Genomic DNA, 27,820 nt, shown 5'->3' with positions numbered 1-27,820 from the left:
TTGTTTTATGCTACATATGTTTGGAAAATATACGCAAAAAGCGTATTTTGATTGGTTTGCGCAAAAGTTATCACGTTTACTAACAAAGGGAAAGATTTTTGTCATTTTTATTGTTTTTTTTTAACGCGTAATGGCGGCGATCTGCGATTTTTTTGCGGTACTGCGACATTGCGGCGGACAGATCGGACCCTTGACTGACATTTTTGACACTTTTAGGGTTACCAGTGACATTACTACAGTAATCAGTGCTATACATATGCACTGTTACTGTAAAATGACACTGGCAGTGAAGGAGTTAACTTTTTTTGAGAGGGAGGGGCTGTGTGTGTCCCTAGGGGCGTGATTCTAACTGTGATTGGCTGTGGCTTGAGGTGTAGGAAGAGTGATCAACGGTCCTACATAGTAGAACCGTATGATCACAGGGGAGAATGACAGGCGGCTTGTTTACATTAGCCGCCTGCCTTTCTCCCTCTGCACCGACGATCGCCGAGGTCCCATGCGCGGGGGGGTCCGTGACCGCGCGGGAGCAGGATCGCGCCTCTGGGGGCGCGCGCTCGCTCCCTAGACCCTCACAGGCTAGCGACGTCGCTCTATCTGTGAGGGGCTGACCGCCGCAGTAAATAGTCGTGCGGCGGTCGGCAAGCGGTTAAAGTGATACTAAAGTCTCGTTTTATTTTTTTAGTTAAAAATAACAAACATGTTATACTTTCCTGCCCTGTGCAGTGGTTTTGCACAGAGCAGCCCGGTGTTCCGTGAAAATTCCCTACCCTCGTCACTTCCTCTGCACCTACGTCATGGAACAGCTGAGCAGCTTACAACTGCGCATGCTCACAGCTCCGGAGGGTAGGGTTTTCTAACGTTACACCGCATCAGCTGTTGCCGCGGGTACATTAAATCATCTCCGCTGCAACATTAAATCATCTCCGCTCCTACCCCTCTGACTTCCCTGATCTCGGCTACTACAGTAAATGTAAAAGCGGCGGCGGGTCTATGAAAATATAACTCACAGAGCCGAGATCTCCGTGATTTATATTTTCATACACCCGCCGCTTTTACATTTAGGAGCCGAGATCAGGGAAGTCAGAGGGGTTGGAGCGGAGATGATTTAATGTTGCAGCGGAGATGATTTACAGCAGCAACAGCTGATGCGGTGTAACGTTACAAATCACTACCCCGTGAAAATTCCCTACCCTCCGGAGCTGTGAGCATGCGCACTGGTAAGCTGCTCAGCTGTTCCATAACGTATGTGCACCGGAAGTGACGAGGGTAGGGAATTTTCACGAGGTAGGGTTTTTTAACGTTACACCGGATCCTCCTCTTCTTTGATCCCTCTTCTGTGCTCCTGGCCCCTCCCTCCTGTGGAGTGCCCCCACAGCAAGCAGCTTGCTATGGGGGCACCCGAGCCGAGCCACAGCTCCCTGTGATCATTCAGACTCTCCTCATTGGCTGACTGATTTTGGTTGACAGCAGCAGGAGCCAATGGTACGGTGAGAAAGGGGAGTACTGGGCAGCCGGGACACTCCTGTAACATCGCTGGATCAAGATGAGGCTCAGGTAAGTATTAGGGGGGCTGAAGGTGGCTGCTGCACACAGAAGGTTTTTTTATCCTAATGCTTAGAATGCATTAGGATAAAAAAAACCTTCTTCCTCTGCAATCACTTTAACAACAGGGCAGCCCTCCTGGTGAAATCATGTACCTGTACGTGATTTCTAGTTCCCGGTCTGGGGCGTTCACGCGTGCCACCGGCGACCCTCTCCCGCTGTGATTGGACACAGCGGAAATGTTCGCTGGCACCCTGCGATCAATCCCGAGGCAGGCAGAATGTCGGTCTGTCTATGTAAAAAAGGCGGATCGCTGTTCTGTGAGAGGGGAAAATGGAGATCTTGTATTTCTGCTAAGCAGGACCCCAGATCTCTGTCTTGGCCCAGTCAAAGCACCTCCCCCACACAGTTTGAAAGCACTCCTAGGGAACACTTTTAACCCTTTGATCGCCCCTGATGTTAACCCCTTCCCTGTCAGTGTCATTAGTACAGTGACAGTACATTTATTTAGCACTGATCACTGTATTGGTGTCACTGGTCCCCAAAAAGTGTCACTTAGTGTTAGTTTGTCTGCTGGAATGCCGCAGTACCGCTAAAAATCGCGGATCGCCGCCATTGCTAGTAAAAAAAAAAAAAAAAAAATTCTGTATATATATCCCATTGTTTGTAGACTCTATAAGTTTTGCGAACACCAATCAAAATACGCTTATTGGGATTTTCTTTTCTTAAAATATGTAGCAAAATACATATTGGCCTAAACTGATGAAGAAATTTGAATTTTTATATTTTTTTATTGGATGTGATTTATAGTATAAATAAAAAAATATTGTTTTTTTTTTTCAAAATTGTCAGTCTTTTTTTTGTTTATAGCGCAAAAAATAAAAACCCCAGAGGTGATCAAATACCACCATTTGTGGAAATAAAAAGGACATCAATTTTATTTGGGTACAGCATCGCACAAACGTGCAATTGTCATTTAAAGTAATGCAGTGCTTTATCTAAAAAAAAATGGCCTGGTCACCAAGGGGTAAAACCTTACGGGGTTAAATAGGGTAATGCATGATTTTTTAAATCTTTCTTTTTTTACTATTTATTTAAAATCCTGTTGTACAAATAAATATTTGATAAAAAAAAAGGAAAATGTAAACGTTCTATGTTTTCTTCTTCTGCTTACCTTCAGACTCTCTCTCTCTGAATGAAAATCAATCCACACACTGACTATTACCAGAACAGACAGGGAGGTGGAGACATGGGATTGGTTGCTACCTGTACAAAACATCAGTGTAAAAAAAGTATAAAAATATATTCTAGTTTTCTCTAACCTCTTTCTACCTCACGGCAGGTGAAGCTGAAAAGCTGAGATTGGTTGGAGGAGGCTCGGAGTGTGAGGGCAGAGTGGAGGTGAAGCACCGTGGGGAGTGGGGCACCGTGTGCGGAGTGAACTGGCGCCGTCAGGAAGCAGCCGTGGTCTGCAGGCAGCTGGGCTGTAACTTCACCAACATCGTCCAAGTGAAGGCGGCTTCATTCGGGGCCGGATCAGGGCGCATATGGCTGAGTCACGTGAAATGTGTGTGGGACGAACCTAACTTGTGGACCTGTCAGCGCCGCATGTGGGGGAGCGGCCGGTGCAAACACCAAGATGATGCCGGTGTTATCTGCTCAGGTAAAACATGTGCCGTGAAATAATTTTACCGCATGCCGACCATATAATATATATATATATACAGTATCTCACAAAAGTGAGTACACCCCTCACATTTTTGTAAATATTTTATTACATCTTTTCATGTGACAACACTGAAGAAATTACACTTTGCTACAATGTAAAGTAGTGAGTGTACAGCTTGTATAACAGTGTAAATTTGCTGTCTCCTCAAAATAACTCAACAACACAGCCATTAATGTCTAAACCGCTGGCAACAAAAGTGAGTACATGCAGAAGTGAAAAATGTCCAAATTGGGCACAATTAGCCTTTTCCCTCCCTGGTGTCATGTGACTCGTTAGTGTTACAAGGTTTCAGTGAATGTGAATGTGAATGTGGAGCAGGTGTGTTAAATTTGGTGTTATCGCTCTCACTCTCTCATATTGGTCACTGGATGTTCAACATGGCATCTCATAGCAGAGGGATGTTGGGCGCTTGTGCCAGAAGAAAAGGACCACCGTATAAACAGCCAGGTGGTCAGAGGCTATTATGGACAAGACCTCGCAGGTGATGCTATAGTTCAGGGCAGCTCTGGCAGGCAAAAATGGAAATCCCGCTGGCAACAGAGGAAAGAAACAGGCGCCACTGAATGTAGCAACAATTTTATTACATGACAAGAAAAAATAGTAACTCACATAGAGGTGTTCTTGGGTCCATGTTCCATTACAAGATCACTTCCTGTACACAATCTTCCACATCCCGACTGGCCCGCAGCCGGGTGATGACGTACACATCACTTCCGGAGAGCTTGCGGTTCACCGCTGCCTCCACTTGAACCTCCGCGATCCTTCCTGCACCGTCATCACCCAGCTGCGGGCCAATCGGGATGTGGAAGATTGTGTACAGGAAGTGATCTTGTAATGGAACATGGACCCAAGAACACCTCTATGTGAGTTACTATTTTTTCTTGTCATGTAATAAAATTGTTGCTACATTCAGCGGCGCCTGTTTCTTTCCTCAACATGGCACCTCATGGCAAAGAACTCTCTGATGATCTGAAAAAAAGAATTGTTGCTCTACATAAAGATGGCCTAGGCTATAAGAAGATTGTCAAGACCCTGAAACTGAGTTGCAGCACGGTGGCCAAGACCATACAGTGTTTTAACAGGACAGGTTCCACTCAGAACAGGCCTCGCAATGGTCAACCAAAGAAGTTGAGTGCAGTGCTCAGCGTCGTATCCAGAGGTTGTCTTTGGAAAATAGACGTATGAGTGCTCCATCATTTCTGCAGAGGTTGAAGGGGTGAGGGGTCTGCCTGTCAGTGCTCAGACCATATGCCGCACACTGCATCAAATTGGTCTGCATGGCTGTCATCCCAGAAGAAAGCCTCTTCTAAAGATGATGCACAAGAAAGCCTGCAAACAGTTTGCTGAAGACCAGCAGACTAAGGAAATGGATTGCTGGAACCATGCCCTGTGGTCTGACCAAGATAAACTTATTTGGTTCAGATGGTGTCAAGCGTGTGTGGCAGCAACCAGGTGAGGTCAGGGCCGGCCTTAGGTGTTCAGGCGCCCTGTGCGAGCTAATCCTGTGGCGCCCCCCCGCCCCACCCCCCCCCCCCCAGCGCCCTGCACATTTTCTTGCACTTTTTATGCACTTCATTTGACTTTTCTTTTTTATGATCACTAATAACTTAGCCCCCCTTACATTAAAGACCCCCCTTACATCAGAGACCCCCCACGGAGCCCCCTTTACATCAGAAACCCCCCACAGAGGCCCCCTTACATCAGAGACCCCCCACAGAGCCCCCCCTTACATTAAAGACCCCCTTACATCAGAGACCCCCCCACGGAGACCCCCCTTACATCATAGACCCCCCACAGAGCCCCCTTACATCAGAGACCCCCCACACAGAGCCCCCTTACATCAAAGACCCCCCACACAGCGCCCCCTTACATCAGAGACCCCCCACACAGAGCCCCCTTACATCAGAGACCCCCCACACAGCCCCCCCTTACATCAGAGACCCCCACACGGAGCCCCCCTTACATCAGAAACCCCCCACAGAGGCCCCCCTTACATCAGAGACCCCCCCGCAGTGTCTCCCCTTTCATTAAATACCCCTTACATCAGAGACCCCCCACGGAGCCCCCCTTAGATCAGAGACCCCCCACAGAGCCCCCTTACATCAGAGACCCTCACAGAGGCCCCCTTACATCATAGATCCCCCACACAGAGCTCCCTTACATCAGAGACCCCCCCACACAGAGCCCCCTTACATCAAAGACCCCCACACAGCGCTCTCTTACATCAGAGACCCCACACACAGAGCCCCCTTACATCAGAGACCCCCCACACAGCGCCCCCTTACATCAGAGACCCGCCACGGAGCCCCCCTTACATCAGAAACCCCCACAGAGGCCCCCCTTACATCAGAGACTCCCCCACAGAGCCCCTCTTACAATAAACACCCCCTTACATCAGAGACCCCCCCCACTGAGCCCCCTTACATCAACTACCCCCCACACAGTGCCCCCTTACATCAGAGACCCCCCACACAGAGCCCCTTACATCAGAGACCCCCTTACATCAGTTACCCTCACAGAGCCCCCTTACATTAGAGACCCACCACACGAAGTCCCCCTTACATCAGAGACCCCCCCACACAAAGCCTCCCTTACATCAGAGACTCCCCACACAGAGCCCCTCTTACATCAGAGACCCCCCAAACAAAGCCCCCCCTTACATAAGAGACCCCCATACAGAGCCCCCCTTACATAAGGGACCCCCCACACAGAGCCCCCCTTACATGAGACCCCCCACACAGAGCTCCTCTTACATGAGACCCCCCACACAGAGCCCCCCTTACATAAGAGAGCCCCCCTTACATGCGACCCCCCCACACAGAGCCCCCCCCTTACATGAGAGACCTCCCCCACACAGAGCCCCCCTTACATGAGAGCCCCCCCCACACAGAGCCCCCCCTTATATGAGACCCCCCCCACACAGAGCCCCCCCCTTACATGAGACCCCCCCACACAGAGCCCCCCCTTACATTTGATGCAGGAGAGAGCTTGCCACGAGAAGAAGGGTGGGAGGAGGAGGAGAAGGGGCGGGAGGAGCTGACGATCTCTCCTCTGGCGTCCCTGGAGAGGAGGGATCTGTCAGTGGCGGTGGATCGGAGCAGAGGGCGGCTGAGCTGTGTGTGATACACAGCTCAGACTGCAGCTATAGAAGACACACGCAGGCACGGCCGCACAGTGGGAGATAAGCGGCGGCCGCGGCCTGTGTTGACCCTCTCCAGGCCGCGGTCGCCGCTTACCTCCCGCTGTGCGGCCTGATCATGTGCGAGCTGTGATGGCCGCACGGCGCCCCTGTTGCCCATGGCGCCCCGTGCGGCCGCACAGCTCGCACACCCCAAAGGCCGGCCCTAGGTGAGGAGTACATAGACAAGTGTGTCTTGCCTACAGTCAAGCATGGTGGTGGGAGTGTCATGGTCTGGGGCTGCATGAGTGTTGCCGGAACTGGGGAGCTACAGCTCATTGAGGGAACCAGGAATGCCAACATGTACTGTGACATACTAAAGCAGAGCATGATCCCCTCCCTTCAGAGACTGGGCCACAAGGCAGTATTCAAACATGATAACGACCCCAAACACACCTCCAAGATGACCACTGCCTTGCTAAAGAAGCTGAGGGTAAAGGTGATGGACTGGCAAAGCATTTCTCCAGACCTAAACCCTATTGAGCATCTGTGGGGCATTTGAATTGAATGGTGTGTGCAAGGTCTCTAACCTCTACCAGCTCTGTGATGTCATCATGGAGGAGTGGAAGAGGACTCCAGTGGCAACCTGTGAAGCTCTGGTGAACTCCATGCTCAAGAGGGTTAAGGCAGTGCTGAAAAATAATGGTGGCTATAGAAAATACTGACACTTTGGGCCCAATTTAGACATAGTACACTTAGGGGTGTACTCACTTTTGTTGCCAGCGGTTTTGACATAAATGGCTGTGTGTTGAGTTATTCGGAGAGGACAGCAAATTTACACTGTTATACAAGCTGTACACTCACTACTTTACATTGTAGCAAAGTGTAATTTCTTCAGTGTTGTCACATGAAAAGATACAATAAAATATTTACAAAAATGTGAGGGTTGTACTCACTTTTGTGAGATACTGTATATACTGTATATACGGTGGCAAGGCGACTCTCCTGTGCTTGATCACATATCTAGTACGGGTTGGGAGAAGGTTGGGGGCACACAGGCCGACAGAGGCAGCTCTCTAATTAGGCAAAATAGACGGTCGCCTAAGGCCTCGCGCTCATTGGGGCCTCACAGCCGCCTAATTTGCCTGAAGGAGGAAAGGAAGAGCCCAGCATCGGGAAGAATGGCGCTGCCTGCGGATGTGCGGGACCAAACTCCTCATGCCGAAACTTTGCACTAACACCAGCTGGACTACCCCCCTCTCATCTCTATCATGGGCTGCAAGTAGGGAGAAACGGGGTGAGTCACTGCCCCTCGGCCTGCTCCAATGCACATAAAAAGGGCCCACCAGCAATGACAGGGGAGGAAACCATCTCACTGGTTGGTCAGGCTGCCGGGTTGACTGGTAGGTGAAGCCCCGCCCTCCACATGTGTTGAGGTTTTACCCGGCAATGAGGCTGTCCAGGCTGCCAGGTGCCAGTAGTGACGGCGGTCTGATGAGCTCAGGGATTGGAGTTCAATGAAAGGAAGGATCAATTATTTTGCACACTAACACATGACTGCTCTGTTCATCACCAAGCCCCTGTATGCAAACAACTCCTCTTCCATGTGACCAGACCGACTCATGGAGCTCGCACACGCCCTGAGACTTCACAGGTTATCCTGATCACACACAGGAGCACAGAACAAAAAGCATTCTTCTGTCTCCCCTCTTCCCTCCCCTCTCTCTCTATTCCCCATCTCTCTCTCCCACCCTTCTCTCTCCCCCTTATCTCTCCCATCCCCTCACTTTCCCTCCCTCTCTTCCCCTCTTTACCACCCCTCTCTCTCTCCCCCCTTCCCTCTTCCACCCCTCTCCCATCCCTCTCTCTCATCCCCCTCTCTCCCCCCCACCCCCCTCTATCTCTCCCCCAACCCCTCTCTCTCTCCCCCTCTCTCCCATCTCTCTTGCCTCCCTCTCTCTCCTTATCTCTCCCATCAACTCTCTCTCCCCCTCTTTACCACCCCCTTTCCCTATCTCTCCCCCTACCTCTTCTCTTTCCACCTCTCCCCTACCCCCTCTCCCCCACCCCCTCTTTCCCCCTCCCCCTCTTTACCACCCTCTCTCTCTCCCGCCTCCCCTTTCCCTCTCCTCTCTCTCCCCTCCCTTTTCCCTCTCCTCTCTCTCCCCCCTCCCTCTTCACTTTCCCCCTCTCCCCTACCCCCTCTCCCCTTCCCCCTCTTTCCCCCTCTTTACCACCCCTCCCCCCCTCCCCTTTCCATCTCCTCTCTTTCCCTCTCCCCTTTCCCTCTCCTCTCTCTCCCCCCCTTTCCCTCCCCTCTCCCCCCTTTACCTCCCCCTCCCCTTTCTCCCCCTCTTTCCCTCCATTCTCTCCCCCCCTTTCTCCCCTCTCTCCCAGTCCTTTCCCTCCCCTCTCTCTCCCTCTTTCCCTCCCCCATCCTTATCCCTCTCTCTCTCTTTCTCTCTCTCCCACCCCTTTCTCTCTCTCTCACCCCTTCACCTCTCCTCTCTCCCCCTCTCTTCCCCCCTTTCCTCTCCTCTCCCCCCTTTCCCTCTCCTCTCTCCCCCCTTTCCCTCTCCTCTCTCCCCCCTTTCCCTCTCCTCTCTTCCACCCCCTTTCTCCCCTCATCTCCCCCTATCTCTCTCCCACCTCTCTCTCTCCCCCTCTTTCCCCCCCCACCTCTTTCTCTCCTCTCTACCCCCCTCTCCCACCCCTCCCTCTCCCACCTCTCTCTTCCCCCCTCTCCCACCCCTCTCTCTCCCACCCCTCTCTCTTACCCCCTCTCTTTTCCCCCCTTCCTATCCCATCCCTCTCTCTTCCCCCCTCCCACCCTCTCTCTTCCTCCCTCTGGCACCCCTCTCCCTTCCCCCTCTCCCTTCCCCCCTCTTCCACCCCTCTCTCTTCTGCCCCCTCTCTCCCCCCTCTCTCTTCCCCCTCTCTCCTCCCTCTCTCTTCCCCCTCTCTCCTCTCTCTCTCCCCCTCTCTCTCCTCTCTCTCACTACCCCCTCTCTCTCCCCCTACCCCCCCTCTCTCTCTGTCTCCTCTTTCTCTTTCCCCCTCTTTCTCTTTCCCCCTCTCTCTTCCCCCCTCTCCCACCCCTCTCTCTTCCCTCCTCTCTCCCACCCCTCCCCCCTACCCCTCTCTCTTCCCATCCCTCTCTCTCTCTTTCCCCCCTCTCTCTCTTCCCCCCTCTCTCACCCCCTCTCTCTCTTCTCTCTCTCCTCTCCCCTCTTTCTCTCTGCCCCCTTCTTTTCTCTCTCTCTCTCTGCCCCCCTTTTCTCTTTCTCTCTCTGCCCCCCTCTCTTCCCACCCCCTCTCTCTCTCCTCTCTCTCTCTCTCTCTCTCCCCCCTCTCTTCCTCTTTACAACCCCTCTTTTCCCCCCTTTCCTTCACTGACCATGATCATGCATTGGCTGTGTCAACAGCAGATATGAGGCATACAGTGGGGGAAATAAGTATTTGATCCCCTGCAGATTTTGTATGTTTACCCACTTACAAAGAAATGAAGGGTCTATCATTTTTATCATAGGTGTATTTCAAATGATGGAGACAGAATATCAACCAAAATCCAGAAAAAACTTTCAGCTTTTTTCTGCCTCCAAACACAACGAGTCACCTGCCTCAAGAAGACACATGGACCAGTTATACCAATGAACATCCAAATGATTCAGAGAAGGATTGGGAGAAAGTGCTGTGGTCAGATAAGACCAACATTTAGATCATGGGTGTCCAACCTTTTGGCTTCTCTGGGCCACATTGAGTGTAGAGAAATGTTCTCGGGCCGCATATAAAATATATACTATAGTTAAGGTATATATGTAATAAAACGCCACTGCGCCCTTCCCGCACTGCCACTAATTTAACACAACTAGAGGATGATCCCTCCCGAGGCAGCCTCTGCCTACAGTTAGTTGGAAGCCTCTGTGGCCGTGCCCCCGACCCGCCTTCCTTCCTCCCAAACAAAAAAAAAAAATTGTCAGTGGGCAGTGGGCCGCATTGCCTGCGGTTCCGAGCCGCAGGTTGGACATGCCTGATTTAGATCTTCGGCATTAACTCGACTCACCGTGTTTGGAGGAAGAAAAATGCTGATTATGACCCTAAGAACACCATCCCTACAGTCAAGCGTGGAGGTGGAAACGTTATGCTTTTGGGCTGTTTCTCTGCTAAAGGTACAGGCCAACAACCGCATTGAGGGGGAAAATGGACGGGGCCATGTATTGTAAAATATTGGATGAGAACCTTCTTTCCTCAGCCAGAACACTGAAGATGGGTCACGAATGGGTTTTCCAGCATGACAATGACCCAAAATATAACGCCAAGCAACAAAGGAGTGGCTCAAGAAGAAGCACATTAAGGTCATTGAGTGGCCTAGCCAGTCTCCAAACCGTAATCCTATTGAAACTTTATGAAGGGAGCTGAAACTTCAAATTGCCAAGCAACAGCCAAGAAACCTTAAGGATTTAGAAAAGATCTGTAAAGAGTGGACCAAAATCCCTCCTGAGATGTGTGCAAACCTGGTAACCAACTACAAGAAACATCTTACCTCTATGCTTGCCAACAAGGGGTTTTCCACCAACTACTAAATCCTGTTTTGCTTGGGGATCAAATGTTTATTTCACTCACTGAACTGCAACTCAATTTATAACATTTGTATTATGTATTTTTTTCTGGATTTTTGGTTGATATTCTGTCTCTATCATTTAAATTACATCTATGATAAAAAGTATAGACCCTTCATTTCTTTGTAAGTGGGGAAACTTAAAAAAATTTGCAGGAGAATAAATACTTATTTCCTCCACTGTAGGTTTAGGAAAATAGATGATGGCCAAGGTAATGTGAAATGTAGGTATGGTAAGTTCAGGGCCGGATTAAGAGCATCATGGGCTTGGTGCTGAGGATTTTGAAGGGCCTTAAGGGCCGTGCCTTGGCATGCACCCAGAGGAGGAAGGGTGCAGCCATGCATGCCTAATTCAACATGGGATGCTGTCTCTGAAGCCCATAAACACATCCATGCATCGGCAACTGTCCCTCCTTGTCCGGCCTTCGCGCTGTGTGGGGAGGTTCTGAGGGTGCTGCCTGGGGAAGCGAGCATAGAAGCCAGACTTCTGTGTTTACAAGTGACAGAAGAGCGGTAACAGTGAATATGGCCAACCCGGGGGCCTATATTAAGGTAGGGGCCTGGAGCTGCAGCTCCAATAGCCCCTATGTTAATCTGGCCCTGGGTAAGTTGAAGTAAGTGACAATCACTATACAGAGGGAGCTTGTGTTGCAGTGCATATCCTGGTGTGATATGATCCAATGACATGCTGGACTGGCCATGAGTGAATTCCCATCAGTTCATTGTACTCTGTGCCGTGCAATGTATTATAAAATGTTATTGCTTGAATTATTTTTCCCATTATGGATGTGAGTGGGGCCTCATGTCTAAGTTTTGCCTAGGGCCTCACAAAGCCTAGGGCCGCCTCTGCAGGCCGATCAGCAGGTACTGCGCACTTGATGTCCGCCGACACCTGCCAATTATTGGTTACACAGGCAGGACGGCAGTCTGCCTATGTACACATGGCAGATTGCCATTCTTTCAGCAGGGAAGATGTTGTTCCTGTGTTCCTGATAAGCAGGAACAGTGCCGGGACAAGGTCATTCGGTGCCCAGAGCAAATATGGCAAACTGCGTCCCCCCTCAGGTGTAAAGAAAGATTCATTGTATTTCAAAACAAGAAAATACTTAAAACAGCAGCCAGTTTACGCAATAATAATCCACGGCATTTGCATCAGTTTCTGCAACAATGATCCCCAGCAATGGTGCTAGCTTATGTAATAACTCCCAGCATTGATGGCAGTGTCTGTGATCCCCATGTTAACTGGCTGGAGTGGTTAACTCTCTGGGAGGTTAATTAACCACTTGAGCTGTAGAAGATTTTACCCCCATCATGCAACATTGTACCCAAACAAAATGTATGTAATTTTTTTACACCAAAAAAAAAAAAAAAAAGCTTTCTTTTGGGGGTATTTGCACACCACTGGATTGTGTTAGCTTTTATGTGGATAAAAAAAGAAAAAAACTAATTTGAGAAAAAAAAATATTTTTTATTTTCTGCTATAAAACATCCAATAATAAAAAAAAAAAAAAAAAAAAAAAAAAAAAATTCTTCCAAAGCTTAGACCAAAAGGAAATCTGCTGTCTTTAGTAAAAAAAAATAAGTGTATATTAATGTGTTTGTGTGAAAGCTAAAATGCCTACAAACGAGATATATAATGGAATTTTTTATTTTTTTTTATGTATACTAGAAACGGTGGTGATCAGCAAATTAGGGTCCTTTCACACGGTCCGCATCCGCAGATCCCCGCTGAGCAGGCGGATGACAGCTCCGTCTCTGCCTGTCCGTTCTCATCCGATCCCATCCGATCCGCTGGACGGATGGAAAATAGGGTTTCCATCCGTCCAGATTTCACGGATAGGATCGGAAGCGGATAGCAGCGGGTGTCAGCGGACATGTCTCCCCTGACATCCGCTCCCCCATTGGGATGCATGGAGCATCCGATCCGGTCCACCTGAAAAACTGACAGGCAGATCTGATTGGATCGTTCGTGTGAAAGGACCCTAATAGTGGGACTGTGACACTGACACTTTGTGGGAACTGACTAACTGCCACATCACCAGTCACACTAATCAGTGTTGGGGTAGTTACTCAAAAAATGTAACTAGTTACTTCTGTAAATTGTAAAGCAAGGCCCGAAGCGAAAAAAAAAAAAAAAAAAATAGCGCAGGGCAGACATGACCATGTGAAGAGGGGAGACAGGGCAGGTGTGAGTTAAATTAAATTGTTTTGAGTTGGGGGGTATTCAGGGATTGGTGTATCAGGTTTGGGAGGGGTTGAGGTACAGTTAGGAGGGGTGGCCCCTCAGATTGGAGGTCAGTGGAAGTTCAACGGACGAAGGAAGAAGAAGCCACCTTTTTCACTGCAGAGTATCTCACCTCAGCTTCCCTGGTCTGTGATGGCGGATTTGGACGTTTTGCTGGAGCAAATTAAGGCCGCTGCCGCGGTGAAGGGGACTGAGTGGCTCCGGTCCCAGGTCTCCACGTTGATGGGGGTTCAGGACTCTGCACGGGATGCGGAGGGGCTTGCGGTCCCGCGGGCTCGGCGGTCACGGCCGCCGGAGCGTTTTTCACCGGACCCTTCCCCTCGAGCTCAGCGTCATCCTAGGAGCCCCGACAGGGACCCTTCAGGGCCGCCGGCTAAGCGTACTCCTGCTGCGGCCGTGCGCGCCTCTGGGAGGAATCCTCTGCATGGACGGAGCTCTGGGGGTAGTGGGGGGAGGCGGCCTTCGGTCTCTCCCCGTCCCTCTCGACGGGGTGCTACTGGACTGGCGGGCTCCCCTACTGGCGATGCTCCGGTCGGAGGGGTGCCTCGGCGTGGGAGCGGCTTCATGGCGGCCGGTGGCAGCAGTGATCGGCGGGACTCGGAGTCGGCCTCGGCTGGGCGCAGAGAGATGACGCGGCGGGGCAAGTCACGTGGCCGGGTCATCGGAAGTTCGGCTGGTTCACAGAGGTCTCCGTCGGGCGGAGCTGGAGTACGGGGGCGTGGACGCCTGTCGCTCGGCTCTGCAGATGGCGGGAGTGCGACACCTGGTGGACGGATGTCGGCGGTGCCCGGGGACGATCGTTCGGAAGGCGAGGTGTCCGGATCGGATGTGGAAGAGGATGTCGGTGGTCGGTCGGCGACGAGGGAGGCTGGATCGGCGGCTGGGGGCGCCCCCCCTGGGCAGACAGGTGAGGTCACAATTCCTTCTCTGGCTTTGTCTGATTTGCGGGGCTTGTTTGATGTGGGGGGTGGGAGTGCTGGAGGGGCTCGGGGGGTGGGGGTGTCCCGGCCAGTGGGGGCGGGGACCCCGGAAGGGGGTGATGATGGGGGTTTGAGGGGCTTCCTCCTGGGTCTACGGGACCTCTTGGGGCGTTTGCCCCCGGGGGACGGGGGCCGCTTGTCTCCAGCGGCGGCTTGGGTGCCTCCGGCGGGGGGCTCGGGCACGGAGCCGGGGGGGGCCCCGGGGCTGGCGGGGCCGTCTTCCACGGGGCTAGTTGCAGGGGGGGCTGGGGCCCCTCCCCAGGTTGTTGGTGCGCCGGCAGTGGTGGCAGTGACGGCCGGGGCGGCGGGGGACAAGACCGGGACGGCGAAGGAGGGGAAGGCGGACGCTGTTCGCCTGGACGATTCAGCGAAAGGTGAGGTATATGTTTGTTTTGAGGGCCCATTGGGGGCACATTTGAAGCAGGAAGTCCGGGAGAAGATCTGGAAGGGTGAGTACGTGGAAATCTTCACGCTGTTGCCCCTCGAGAAGTTTCACCTGGACAGGGTTAAACCGGAGGAGCGCAAGAAGGAGGACGAGGAGGCGCGACGCTATCGGCTTATCCCTCGGACCTTCGCCAATTGGCTGCAGGCCTTTGCCATTCTGGCGGGCGTCATAGGGGAAAAGGCGCCGGAAAACTGCTCGGCCCTGTTCTGCTACATGGACGCTGTAGGGGAAGCCTATCGGGTTTACGGGGGGTCGGCCTGGCTGCGGTACGACGAACAGTTCCGGCAGCGGAAGGCGGTTAGGCCCTCCTTGCGGTGGGACCACAAGGACATCAGCCTGTGGATGCGGCTCATGTCGTCTGCGAAGGCTCCGAATCAGTTTTTTCCAGGGGGGGCCGGTGGTTCTGCGACCCCGGGACAGCCGGCCGCAAAGAGGAGGGGTTTCTGCTGGCAATTTAATGAGGGTTCCTGTAAGTTCGGTGGCACATGTCGCTTCAAACATGAATGCTCCGGTTGCGGAGGTTCCCATTCCTTGGCTCGGTGTTTTAAGTCCGGAAAAGGGCGGTCCGGAGAGCCTTCGCACAAAGGGGACGACGCCGGTGAGGGTGGAAAGGCTGCGGCCTTTTCTAGATAGGTACCCCGATAGGGCGGCTGCCCGACTTCTGGGGGAGGGTTTTGCGGTGGGTTTTCGTATCCCTTGCTCTTTGGCCTCGGTGCCGCCGGTGGCGAGGAATTTGCGTTCGGCATTGCGCCACCCTTTGGTGGTGTCGGATAAGTTGCACAAGGAAGTGGCTCTCGGTCGCATGGCGGGCCCGTTCTCGGAGGTGCCGGTGCGTGACTTGGTGGTTTCGCCGTTGGGGGTGGTTCCCAAGAAAGAACCCAACAAATTTCGCCTCATTCACCACCTCTCCTTCCCAAAGGGTGGGTCTGTGAATGACGCCATCGACCCGGATGCCTGTACGGTGTCTTACATTTCCTTTGACGCCGCGGTGGCCTGGGTGCGACATTATGGGCGGGGGGCCTTGATGGCCAAATCGGACATTGAGGCGGCGTTCAGGTTGCTCCCGGTTCACCCGGACAGTTTTCGATTGCTGGGCTGCCGGTGGCAAGGGGCGTATTATGTGGATCGCTGCCTTCCTATGGGCTGCTCCATATCGTGCGCGCTGTTTGAGACCTTCAGTTCCTTTGTGGAGTGGGTGGTTCGGGAGGTTTCCGGCGTGAATTCGGTGATCCACTATTTGGACGACTTTCTGTGTGTGGGCCCGCCCTCTTCCAACGGGTGCGCGATCCTGCTTGCCACGTTGCAGCATGTGGCCGGGAGCTTCGGGATTCCGTTGGCCCCCGACAAGACGGAAGGCCCGACCACGGTGCTCAGCTTCCTGGGCATTGTCGTGGATTCGGAGGCCATGGAGTGTCGCCTACCGGAGGATAAATTGGGGGCTTTGAGAGCTGAAATTGAAGGGGTGCTGGGTTTGCGCAAGATTCAGTTGCGCAGCTTGCAGTCGTTGCTGGGTAAATTGAATTTTGCCTGCCGCATTATGCCCATGGGCCGGGTTTTCTGCCGACGGCTGTCGGCAGGCGACTTCGGGGGTGAAGTTGCCCACTCACTTCGTCAGGCTCAACAGGGAACACAGGGATGACTTGCGTCTGTGGCACGGTTTTTTGGCCACATACAATGGTAGATCCTTGTGGATGGCCGGACCGATCAGCAACTTTGATTTGGAACTGTTTACCGATGCTGCTGGTTCGGCGGGGTACGGGGCTTTTCACCGGGGGGCGTGGAGCGCCGCCCCTTGGCCGGGGGCATGGCAGGTAGCGGGGCTGGTCAGCAACTTGGTGTTGCTGGAACTGTTCCCGGTGGTGGTGGCCCTGGAGATTTGGGGGGCGGAGTTCAGGAACCTGAAGGTTCGCCTCCATTGCGACAATCTCGGGGTGGTTCAGGTGATCAACCGCGCGTCGGCTTCGTCTCAGCCGGTGGTGCGCCTCCTCAGGTATTTGGTGTTGCGGTGTCTACGGTTGAATGTTTTCCTATACGCTGTGCACATTCCGGGGGTTAAGAATGATATTGCTGACGCGCTGTCTCGTTTTCAGTGGGACAGGTTCCGGGAGTTGGCACCGGCAGCGGAGCAACGCGGAGTCACGTGTCCGGAGTGGCTATGGGGGATTGCCTTGGGGTCCTCGCTGGATGGATCAGGAAGTCGGTGAGCGAGTCCACGTGGTCGGCTTATTGCAAGGTATGGTTGGAGTGGCTGGAGGTGTTGCGGGTGGCATCGGTGGATCCTCTGGGTCCGGAGGTCAGGTGGGTGTTACTTTCTTTTGTCTCTGATCATTTTGAGAGGGGCGCGTCGGCTTCCGCTGTGGCTCGCAAGTTGTCCGGCTTGGCCTTTCTGTTTAAATTTCTGTGTTGTCAGGATTACACGAAGGACTTCGTGGTGAGACAAGCGTTACGGGGCTATTCCAGGGCTTATCGGAGGAGGGACACTAGGCGCCCGGTGTCCTTCGCTCTTTTGCAGGACGTCTGCCGGCAATTGGGGGAGCACTGCGCCTCGAGTTACGAGGTGGTGTTGTTTAAAGCGGCTTTTTCTCTCGCTTTTTTCGGGGCTTTCCGGATTGGGGAATTGGTCAGCTCCTCCCGGACGGTGCCGGGGGGCCTATTGGGTCAGGATGTCTCTGTCGGTCGGGAGGGGGTTACTATCCTCCTTCGACGGTCCAAAACGGACCAGAGTGGCAAGGGGGTCCGTGTCCGGTTGTTCGCGGTGCCGTCTTCACCGCTGTGCCCGGTAGGGGCGGTTCGGGATTACTGGGCAATCCGCCCTTCGCGGCCCGGTTCATTTTTAATGCATGCGGACGGGTCGTCGTTATCTCGTTTTCAATTTGTATCGGTGTTCAGAAGGTGTGTGGGCTCTTTGGGTTTGGATGCCAGTAGGTTTGCATCTCATTCCTTTCGGATCGGGGCGGCCACTGAGGCTGCACGCTGGGGATTGAACGACGATGCGGTCAAACGCATTGGGCGCTGGGAGTCTAGGAGGTTCTTGGTGTACGTTCGTCCACAGCTGTTGGTGTAGGGTATGTACGGGGGGTGGTTTTGTCGTTGGGGGGGTGTGGGCCCGGCTGGTTATCTGATTATTGGTTGGTTTTCTTTTCCTTTTGTCCCCTTTTCTTGTAGGTTTGGAACCCTGCCTTGTTTGGATCGTGGGACACTCGTATGTTTTCTGGGGGGCCCGGAGAGCTGATGTGCGTCCTAATGGTAGACAACTTGGTTTTTCTCGGCACGAGGCTTGTGTCAGGTGGCTGGGGGTGCCGGGGCTTACTTGGGGCAGGGTCCTTCCCGAAGTGCATCGTTTCGCCCGGTTGGACAGGCAGCCAGATGTTTTGGTGCTGCATGCCGGGGGCAACGATTTGGGGGCCAGGTCCGCGCGGGCCTTGATCAGGGACATAAAGTTGGATTTCCTTCGGCTGCGCACGGCTTTTCCGGCGCTGCTTGTAGTTTGGTCGGATATGGTGGCCCGCACGTCCTGGCGCATGGCCAGGTCGGTCGCGCGCCTTAATAAGGCTCGGATTAAGTTGAACAAGGAAGTGGGGCGCTTTGTGTGTCGGAATGGGGGGTTGGTGGTTCGCCACCTGGAGTTGGAAGTGGACACATGGCGGTATCTGCGGGATGATGGAGTCCACCTCAATGCGGTGGGTATAGATTTATGGGCCCTGGGATTACAGGATGGGATCCAGCGAGCCTTGAGGGTTTGGAGGGGCACGCAAGGGTAAGGTGTCACCCTTGGGTGCTGGTGGCGTTTTGTTGGTCTTTGCTGGCGGGGGAGGTGAACAGTTTAGGATAAGGGTATGGTTGGGACTCATCGTTGGTATGGGTCCCTATGGTGCATTCCATTTAATGTCAGTTTAAATGGAATTCAAAATGGTGGCACTGCGGGGAGTGGTTTGTCTCCGAGCCGGTGACGCGGCTGGAGGCCTATCAGGGCACAGGTCCCGCAGTGCAGGATTTGGAATTATTTGGAGGAGCCTCAAAGACCAACAGGCCTAATGACTGATTGTTTTATGTTTGTAAGGAATGTTTTTTCTCCTTATGTTAATTTTAAGGTAAAAGGGTTAATAAAATGGCTGCTGTGGCCAATTAACTCCAAGCACGGTGTGGTCTCAATTATTTAGGTAAAGGGAAAGGTTTATGGCATGGGGGTGGAGCCTTTGGCTTTAAGCAGCCTAAGAGTTTGGGGGTGACATCTATTCTACATTGGTCATGAGATTTCTTTACTAGTTACTGCATTTGAAAAGTAACTTCACTACTTATTACTTTACTGTCCTCTTTCTTAATTGACCGTGTAGAAGAAGATACATGACACTCTTTCTGCATAGAGTTTATTGTATAAACACAGGCTTTGGGAAACATGAGAACAAAACTTGAAAAAACAGAATAAAACATAAAGTGCAACAAAAAGTCATAAACTTCATCCCTCTCTATTCTTCGAAATAACGATTGTATCGCACGGCTTGGGTAACGCAGGAAAGCGCGTTCCTATAGCCTAGTAAAGTAGTGTAGTTACCTCCTATAGTCTAGTAAAGTAGTGTAGTTACCTCCTATAGCCTAGTAAAGTAGTGTAGTCACCTCCTATAGCCTAGTAAAGTAGTGTAGTCACCTCCTATAGCCTAGTAAAGTAGTGTAGTTACCTCCTATAGCCTAGTAAAGTAGTGTAGTTACCTTCTATAGCCTAGTAAAGTAGTGTAGTTACCTCCTATAGTCTAGTAAAGTAGTGTAGTTACCTCCTATAGCCTAGTAAAGTAGTGTAGTCACCTCCTATAGCCTAGTAAAGTAGTGTAGTTACCTCCTATAGCCTAGTAAAGTAGTGTAGTTACCTCCTATAGTCTAGTAAAGTAGTGTAGTTACCTCCTATAGTCTAGTAAAGTAGTGTAGTTACCTCCTATAGCCTAGTAAAGTAGTGTAGTTACCTCCTATAGTCTAGTAAAGTAGTGTAGTTACCTCCTATAGCCTAGTAAAGTAGTGTAGTTACCTCCTATAGTCTAGTAAAGTAGTGTAGTTACCTCATATAGCCTAGTAAAGTAGTGTAGTTACCTCCTATAGTCTAGTAAAGTAGTGTAGTTACCTCATATAGTCTAGTAAAGTAGTGTAGTTACCTCCTATAGTCTAGTAAAGTAGTGTAGTTACCTCATATAGCCTAGTAAAGTAGTGTAGTTACCTCATATAGCATAGTAAAGTAGTGTAGTTACCTCCTATAGCATAGTAAAGTAGTGTAGTTACCTCCTATAGTCTAGTAAAGTAGTGTAGTTACCTCATATAGCCTAGTAAAGTAGTGTAGTTACCTCCTATAGCCTAGTAAAGTAGTGTAGTTACCTCCTATAGCATAGTAAAGTAGTGTAGTTACCTCCTATAGCCTAGTAAAGTAGTGTAGTTACCTCATATAGCCTAGTAAAGTAGTGTAGTTACCTCCTATAGCCTAGTAAAGTAGTGTAGTTACCTCCTATAGCATAGTAAAGTAGTGTAGTTACCTCCTATAGCCTAGTAAAGTAGTGTAGTTACCTCCTATAGCCTAGTAAAGTAGTGTAGTTACCTCCTATAGTCTAGTAAAGTAGTGTAGTTACCTCATATAGCCTAGTAAAGTAGTGTAGTTACCTCCTATAGTCTAGTAAAGTAGTGTAGTTACCTCCTATAGCCTAGTAAAGTAGTGTAGTTACCTCCTATAGCATAGTAAAGTAGTGTAGTCACCTCCTATAGCCTAGTAAAGTAGTGTAGTTACCTCCTATAGCCTAGTAAAGTAGTGTAGTCACCTCCTATAGCCTAGTAAAGTAGTGTAGTTACATCCTATAGCCTAGTAAAGTAGTGTAGTTACCTCCTATAGCCTAGTAAAGTAGTGTAGTTACCTCCTATAGCCTAGTAAAGTAGTGTAGTTACCTCCTATAGCCTAGTAAAGTAGTGTAGTTACCTCCTATAGCCTAGTAAAGTAGTGTAGTTACCTTCTATAGCCTAGTAAGGTAGTGTAGTTACCTCCTATAGCCTAGTAAAGTAGTGTAGTTACCTCATATAGTCTAGTAAAGTAGTGTAGTTACCTCCTATAGCCTAGTAAAGTAGTGTAGTTACCAATATTAGTATTGTAACTACCGTAGTTACGTTACTTCGTTACCAAAAAAAGTAATGTAGTTACTGTAATCAGTTACTTTGTAACTCGTTACCCCCAACACTGACACTAATACAGCGATCAGTGATAATACTATACACTGTCGCTGTACTAATGACACCGGCTAAGAAGGGGTTAACATCTAGGGGCAATCAAGGGGTTAATTGTGTGCCTAACTATGTGTAATGTGTGCTGCTTTTTACTACAGATCGATTTGTTTATTTTCTCTGCTTTGCAGGGAAAAGAAAAAAAAAAAGCGATCATTCCCTCTGTAAAGAGCCATGTATTGATTGTCAACACAGAGCTCTGGGCTGTGATTTGACACAGCCAGAGTTGTATAAAGTACTCGAAACCCATACTTGAGTTAAAGTACAAGTGCTCGATCAAAAAGTGACTTGAGTAGAAGTGGAAGTGCTCGATCAAAAAGTGACTTGAGTAGAAGTACTAAAGTATTCAACATTTTTTGTACTTAAGTATTGCAAGTAGTCTTTTTAAAATTTTGCTACTCAAGTACTGAAAGTAAAAGTACAAGTACTGTGTTATATAGTTATTAAAGAAAGAAGTCAAAAGTTTGAACATAATATTGTTTTTTATTATTTCAAATGATTAACCTAAAGGACAATCACAATTTGTTTGTTTCTTATTTTCTTTTTAGCAGAAAGATTTGGCATAGCAGCTTTTATTTATACATACAGTATCATTTATTTTCGTATGCGCTGATAATACACATTTTTTTGAGCTTCGTGAAACCTGCCATCTACTATTCTGGCAGTGGTAATTTTTATAATTGTAACGAGTAACTATGCAGCACAAAAAAAAAATATCGGAGTAGAAGTATTGAAATCATCGAAAAAAAAGTAGTGAAGTAAAAGTGGAAGTAGGAGAAAAAAAATTCTACTCCAGGAAAGTACAGATACCGCCTTTCGGTACTTAAGTACAGTAGTGAAGTAGTTCTACTTAGTTACTTTACATCTCTGGACACAGCTGATCAGCAGGTCTTAGCCTTAGCCATGAATCATTGGCTGAGATCTGCTGACAGTCTCTTGCTGTGTCAAATAACAGGGGAGTAGGTGGGTGGGAGCATGCGCCAGAAACACTGAAATAGGCAGGGACGTACGCCTGTAGCTCCCACCCCATCACAGTACATATACTGCGACGGGTCAGCAAGTGGTTAATTGCCAATGATTTTTGCAATATGCAGCATGAGGGGGTAATGTACTGCCACTGGTCACTGATGCATTAGTGATCGACCAATGGCTGTTAATTAACCCCTATGTGCTGCATTAGTGGCACCAATGTTAATGTTAAAGCGGAGTTCCGGCCACAAAATCGACATAGTCACCTGAAAAAGAATTGGATAGTTACGATTTTTTTTTTTTTTACTTACTTTGTTATTGTAGAAAAATATACTCACCTTTCTTCCACTTCCTCCCTCGGCGGCCGCGCCTCGCGCCGTCACTTCCGGTTTGCAATGATTCCTGGGAGCTGAACGTCATCGCTCCCAGGAATCAATACGCCGACACCGGCGTCACTTCCGGTGCGGCGCCGCATTCCCTGCTAAACAGCTTCTGGGCATGCCCAGAAGCTGTGGAGGCATGCGGTGCCGCACCGGAAGTGACGAGCGGGGCCGGTGCCGGCGCATTCTGGGAGAAGAGGGCACGGAAGAGGACACAGAAGAGGACGCGCTGGCTTCAGCTGCCCACATCCGAGATGGCAACGCTGGAGAAGAAATTTTAAAGTGAGTATTTCTTCTTGCAGGTAAGTGCGACCCGGGACAGTACAGAGGCTATCCATTGTGGAATGTACTAGCCCTGACTGTCCCGGGGTATTTTTATTTTTTTTCGTGGCCGGAACTCCGCTTTAACACTGACATTGGTGCCACTAATGCAGCACATAGGGGTTAATTAACAGCCATTGGTCGGTCACTAATGCATCAGTGACCAGTGGCAGTACATTACCCCCTCATGCTGCATATTACAAATATCATTAACAATGAACCTCCCCACAGCCTCAGCCTCTCTCCCCCCCCCCCCAATCCAAAGAGGTATTGCTTACTTCTGCGATACAAGCTTGGTTCCTCCTCGTGCTCCTCTGGCAGCCCTGGTAGCACACTCTGCTCCTCTGACTGAGTCCTCTCCCATCCCGCCGGCGCCGGCTTCTCAGTGACGTCACGCCAAGCCGGGGGAGTGTCTTTGCTGACAGGGAAGGGCTCTGGCTCTGCTGTTCTATGCTTGTGCTGAGTGCAGGAGCGCACTCGGCACATCGTTGCAGCTATGTAGCGGATGGTGTGTACTGTACAGTCATACACACAGTGTATTCTGCGGACACTTCACCTGCGCCCCCCCCCTCTTCTAGTAAATGGTGCCGCCCAGGGCATCCGCCCCCTTCCGCCCACCCCTTGTACCGGCCCTGAGCAGGAACACAGATCTCTGCCTTCCCCAAGTAAAAGCACTTCCCACAGTTTATTAAAGCACTGAGTAAGTACACAGTTAACTCTTTGATCACCCCTGATGTTAACCTCTTACCAGCCAGTGTCATTAGTACAGTAAGAGTGCATATTTTTAGCACCGATCACTGTATTGGTATCACTGGTCCCCAAAAAGTGTAAAAAGTGTCAGTTAGAGTACCGACTAACCGCCGCAATATTGCAGTTCAGCTATAAGTCGCTGATCACCCCCATTACTATAAATATTATATATATATATATTATTATATTATATATAAAAATATAAATAAAAAAAATTCCAATAAAATATTCCATAGTTTGTAGATGCGATAACTTTTGCGCAAACCAATCAATACACGCTTATTGGGAATTTTTTTTTTTTACCAAAAATATGTAGCAGAATACATATTGCCTTAAATTTATGAAGAAATTTGATTTTTTTAAATTTATTTTATTGGATATGTTTTATAGCAGAAAGATTTATTTTTTTTTTTTTCAAAATTGTAGGTTTTTTTGTTTATAGCACAAAAAATAAAAATCGCAGAGGTGATCAAATACCACCAAAAAAAAAGCTCTATTTGTAGGAAAAAAGGACATTATTTTATTTGGGTACATCGTTGCACGACCGTGCAATTGTCAGTTAAAGTAACACAGTGCCGTATCACAAAAAATAGCCTGGTCATGAAGGGGGGTAAATCTTCCGGAGTTCAAGTGGTTCAAGAATTTCTCCAAAGTCAAGACACAGACAGGCTGTTGAATGATTTATAATCCTTGGCTTGTAAGGCTTGGCATCAGCGCTACCAGTGGGTCACATGTAACTACCAGGTATAGAAGAGGTAAAGCAATGGCAGCTCCAATATATTTGTCATGATTGGTTTCTTCTAGCTGGTATCTCAGTTTAGACATTAGATGGTGACCCTTGATGATGCCTAAATAAAGATGATGCTATCCTTCTGGAGGAAGAAAAAAAAAACAGATGAAGGTATTGTCAGGGAGAATGCACAGTACATAGTAAGTACTCTATGTAACTTAACCTTAGCATGTTATTTATATTTTTTTTTAATGCTTATTATTTACAGCCACCCCCGCGGAGCTGAGGCTTGTGGGAGGGGATACAGAGTGTGAGGGGAGACTGGAGGTGAAGCACCTGGGTGAATGGGGCACCGTATGTGGCGAATCCTGGCAAGAAAAAGAGGCAGCTGTGGTTTGTCGGCAGCTGGGCTGTAGCTCCTCCCACGGCGAAGCTGTGCTGGTCCAGGCAACTTTCTTCGGGCCCGGCAGCGGGAAGATCTGGCTCAGTGATGTCACGTGTGCTGGGGAGGAGTCAGACCTGTGGCAGTGCAAACATCAAATGTGGGGGAACCCGTTCTGCCAGCACAAGCAGGATGTTGGCGTCATCTGTGCAGGTGAGATCACTTATTTTCAAGAGCCAGTTAGAATAGTTAAAGTAAGGGTTATAACCCCTGCTTTTGTTTATTTTTTTTCTGCCATGTGTGTCTCTTCGGGAAGATTTACTTTCACTTCCTGTCCCAAAGCCAAAACAGGAAGTGAAAGCAAATCTCTGCAAATAAACCATTTTCCGACCGCCTATAACTGCGGCAGGGCGGCCCTCCTGCGCGAACCGACGTAGGTATACGTCGGTCGCGTGCCTGCAGCTAGGGGGGAGCGCGCTCCCACCCCCACTCATCAGCATAGTTGCCAACATTTTAAAAAAATTTCCAGGGACACTTTGCAGCACAGCTATCAATTACCACACCCACTTCCCTGAAGCTCCGCCCACTCTGCATAATTAATCTCGCCTACATATCAGATTATAGAGTCTACCCAATATAGAGAGAATTACAGGAAATTAAAAAAGGGAATTTCAAACTTAAGGCCACAGTAGCAGAGTTGGAATAATTCTCCCATTCAGCTGCACTACTTCTGCGTAACATTTATGGGCAGCCCGATTAACAGGCGCTTCTAGGGACAATATAAATTGCCTGGGACAGGCTCCTATTTACAGGGACTGTCCCAGGAAAAAAGGGACAGTTGGCAAGTATGCATCAGTGGGGACCCCCCATGCACGGGGCAGGCGGCTCCGATTGCCGCCTGACTCCCATGGTCACTTCCCGCTGAGAGAGAAGAGCGGTCAGCTATTGTAAACACAACCGACTGTTCTTCTCCCTGGAATGATCACAGAGCGCCTGTGATCCTTCTATAAAGGATCACAGTTCTCTGTGATCATTTCACAAGCTCCACCCCCATACAGTTAGAAACACGCCCCTAGGTACACATTTAACCCCTTGATCACTTACTGTGTTACCCCTTCCCTGAGAGTGTCATTATTACAGTAACAGCGCATATTTTTAGCACTGATTACTGTAGTAATGTCACTGGTCTCCCCAAAAGTGTCAAAAATGTCAGTTAGGTGTCCAATCTGTCCGCCGCAATGTCACAGTCCCGCAAAAAATGGCAGATCGCCGCCATTACTAGTAAAAAATAAACGACAATCAAAATTACATAAATATTTCCCGTAGTTAGTAGACGCGATAACTTTTGCGCAAAACAATCAATATACGCTTATTGCAATTTTTTTTACCAAAAATATATAGCAGAAAACAAATTAGCCAAAAATGTTAAAAAATTTTGATTTTAAATTTTTTTGGGGGAATGTTATATAGCAGTATGTGAAAAATATCGTTTTTTCTTTTTTTTCAGAATTGTCACTTTTTTTTTTGTTTATAGCGCAAAAAAAGGATGAGGTGATCAAATACCACCAAAAGAAAAATCTGTTTGTGGGAAAAAAAGGACATCAATTTTATTTGGGTACAGCGTCGCACGACCGCGCAATTGTCCGTTAAAGTAACACAGTGCCGAATCACAAAATATGGCCTGGTCGTTAAGGGGGCAAATCCTTCCGGTCCAGAAGTGGTTAAGGGAATCCCTTTGGGCCCCCCAGTATACCATAACTAGAGTCCCCATTGGAATATTTCCCCTCTACTACTTTTCAGGGGACAACCCAAAAATATGGGACTTTCTTTTAATTTCACTTTCAAGCTTAATGGTAAACAGGACAAAGAAAGAGAATCTCCCTAGCACTGAAAAAACAACAAAAAAAAAAACTAAATTCTAATCCCTTTTCACTCTATCCAAAACTTAAAAAAAAAAAGTTTTACTTTTAGTTATACTTTAAGGGTGTGTTCTTTTTTGAAAGATTTATCCTCACCTCCTGTTCTACTGACAACTGTAAAATTGTGGCTTTCCCAATACTTCGAGGTAAAAAAAAAAATCATGGTGCAAATATCTCAATAGTCACACAAACGTTGTGTATAAATCCAAAAATTGTTTGTAATATTTGTGAAATGTGTTTTTTTTTAAATTATTGCCTATGGTCATTGGCTGATGCAGTATTTTCCTAAAATACCACAATCAGGAAAATACCACATTTTAGTCTCTAGAGGGAGCTAAGATATTGCCAAAGCCAATGTTTTATAAATAGACCCCTTTGTGTTTTAGTGTTAATGATCACCAGGGTAAATCCACCCAGTAAACACCCAAAAAAGGGATTCTAACCTTTCCAATAACATTTAAAAAAAAAGTAAAATAAAAAAAAAATAAAAAAATGTGGCTATACAAATACATTTAGGCTGACCACAGTGAAAATCTGTTAAAAAAAAACAGGGAAGGATTCAGTAAAATAAGTCACTTTTTTTTAAAGAATCTTCTGTGCATACTCATAAATAGTGATGCGCCGAACATCCCCCCCCCCCCCCCCCCGTTCGGTTCGCACCAGAAAATCTCAACAGGGAAAAGTTCTAGCGAACATGCGAACTCTATTAAAGTCTATGGGATATGAACATGAAGAATAAAAAGTCCTAATTTTAAAGGCTTATATGCAAGTTATTGCCATAAAAAGTGTATGGGGACCCGGGTACTGCCCTGGGGGACATGAATCAATGCAAGAAAATGTTTTTAAAACAATCGTTTTTACAGGAGCAGTGATTTTAATGATGCTTAAAGTGAAACAATAAAAATGAAAAATTCCTTTAAATATCGTGCATGGGGGGCCCCCTTAATATGCCTGTAAAATGGAACCTGCTGCAGCAATACTGACATTTCTAAAGGGAAAAATGTCAAATAAACTTGCTCGTGGCTGTAATGTATCCTGGCAATACAGATAAAAAAAATTTAAAAAATTGCTCTCGCCAAAATGTAAAAAAAAACGGCGAGTCCCCCCCTCAAATCCATACCAGACCCTTATCCGAGCATGCAGCCTGGCAGGTCAGGAAAGGGGGGGAGCAAGTGCCCCCCCTTCTGAACTATACCAGGCCACATGCCTTCAACCTCGTTGAAGGGGGATTCCAGATTCCAATAAGCCCCCCACCCGCAGATATGGTATAGATTTTAGGGGGGACCCCACGCTGTTTTTATTCTTAATTCTGTCATGGGCTTCCCCTTAAAAGTCATACAAGACCTAAAGGGTCCCCCAATTTTTCTTTTTACAATTATTTTTTTAAATTCAGCTCAACATCCCGCTAAGTGCCTAGAAAGTTCAGGTGTTAGGTGAATACCTGAA

The 27,820-nt window shown here is 48.9% G+C and overlaps 1 protein-coding gene across 1 annotated transcript in view; it reads left to right on the top strand.

Annotated features, from left to right (window-relative positions):
• LOC309567672 (scavenger receptor cysteine-rich type 1 protein M130-like) overlaps positions 1-27,820 on the top strand; it is a 65,119-nt gene that overhangs the window by 20,277 nt on the left and 17,022 nt on the right. The window contains exons 3-4 of the mRNA XM_082273103.1: positions 2,885-3,205; positions 24,342-24,668. Of these exons, the coding sequence (XP_082129229.1) occupies positions 2,885-3,205; positions 24,342-24,668 (648 nt within the window). The remainder of the gene's footprint in view (positions 1-2,884; positions 3,206-24,341; positions 24,669-27,820) is intronic.

This window comes from Pelophylax lessonae (assembly GCF_965119305.1).
Source record: "Pelophylax lessonae genome assembly, chromosome: 12".
In the NCBI taxonomy this organism is placed as follows: Eukaryota; Metazoa; Chordata; class Amphibia; order Anura; family Ranidae; genus Pelophylax; species Pelophylax lessonae.
Note: the sequence above shows the minus strand (reverse complement) of the source record. Positions and strands in the feature narration are given on the sequence as shown.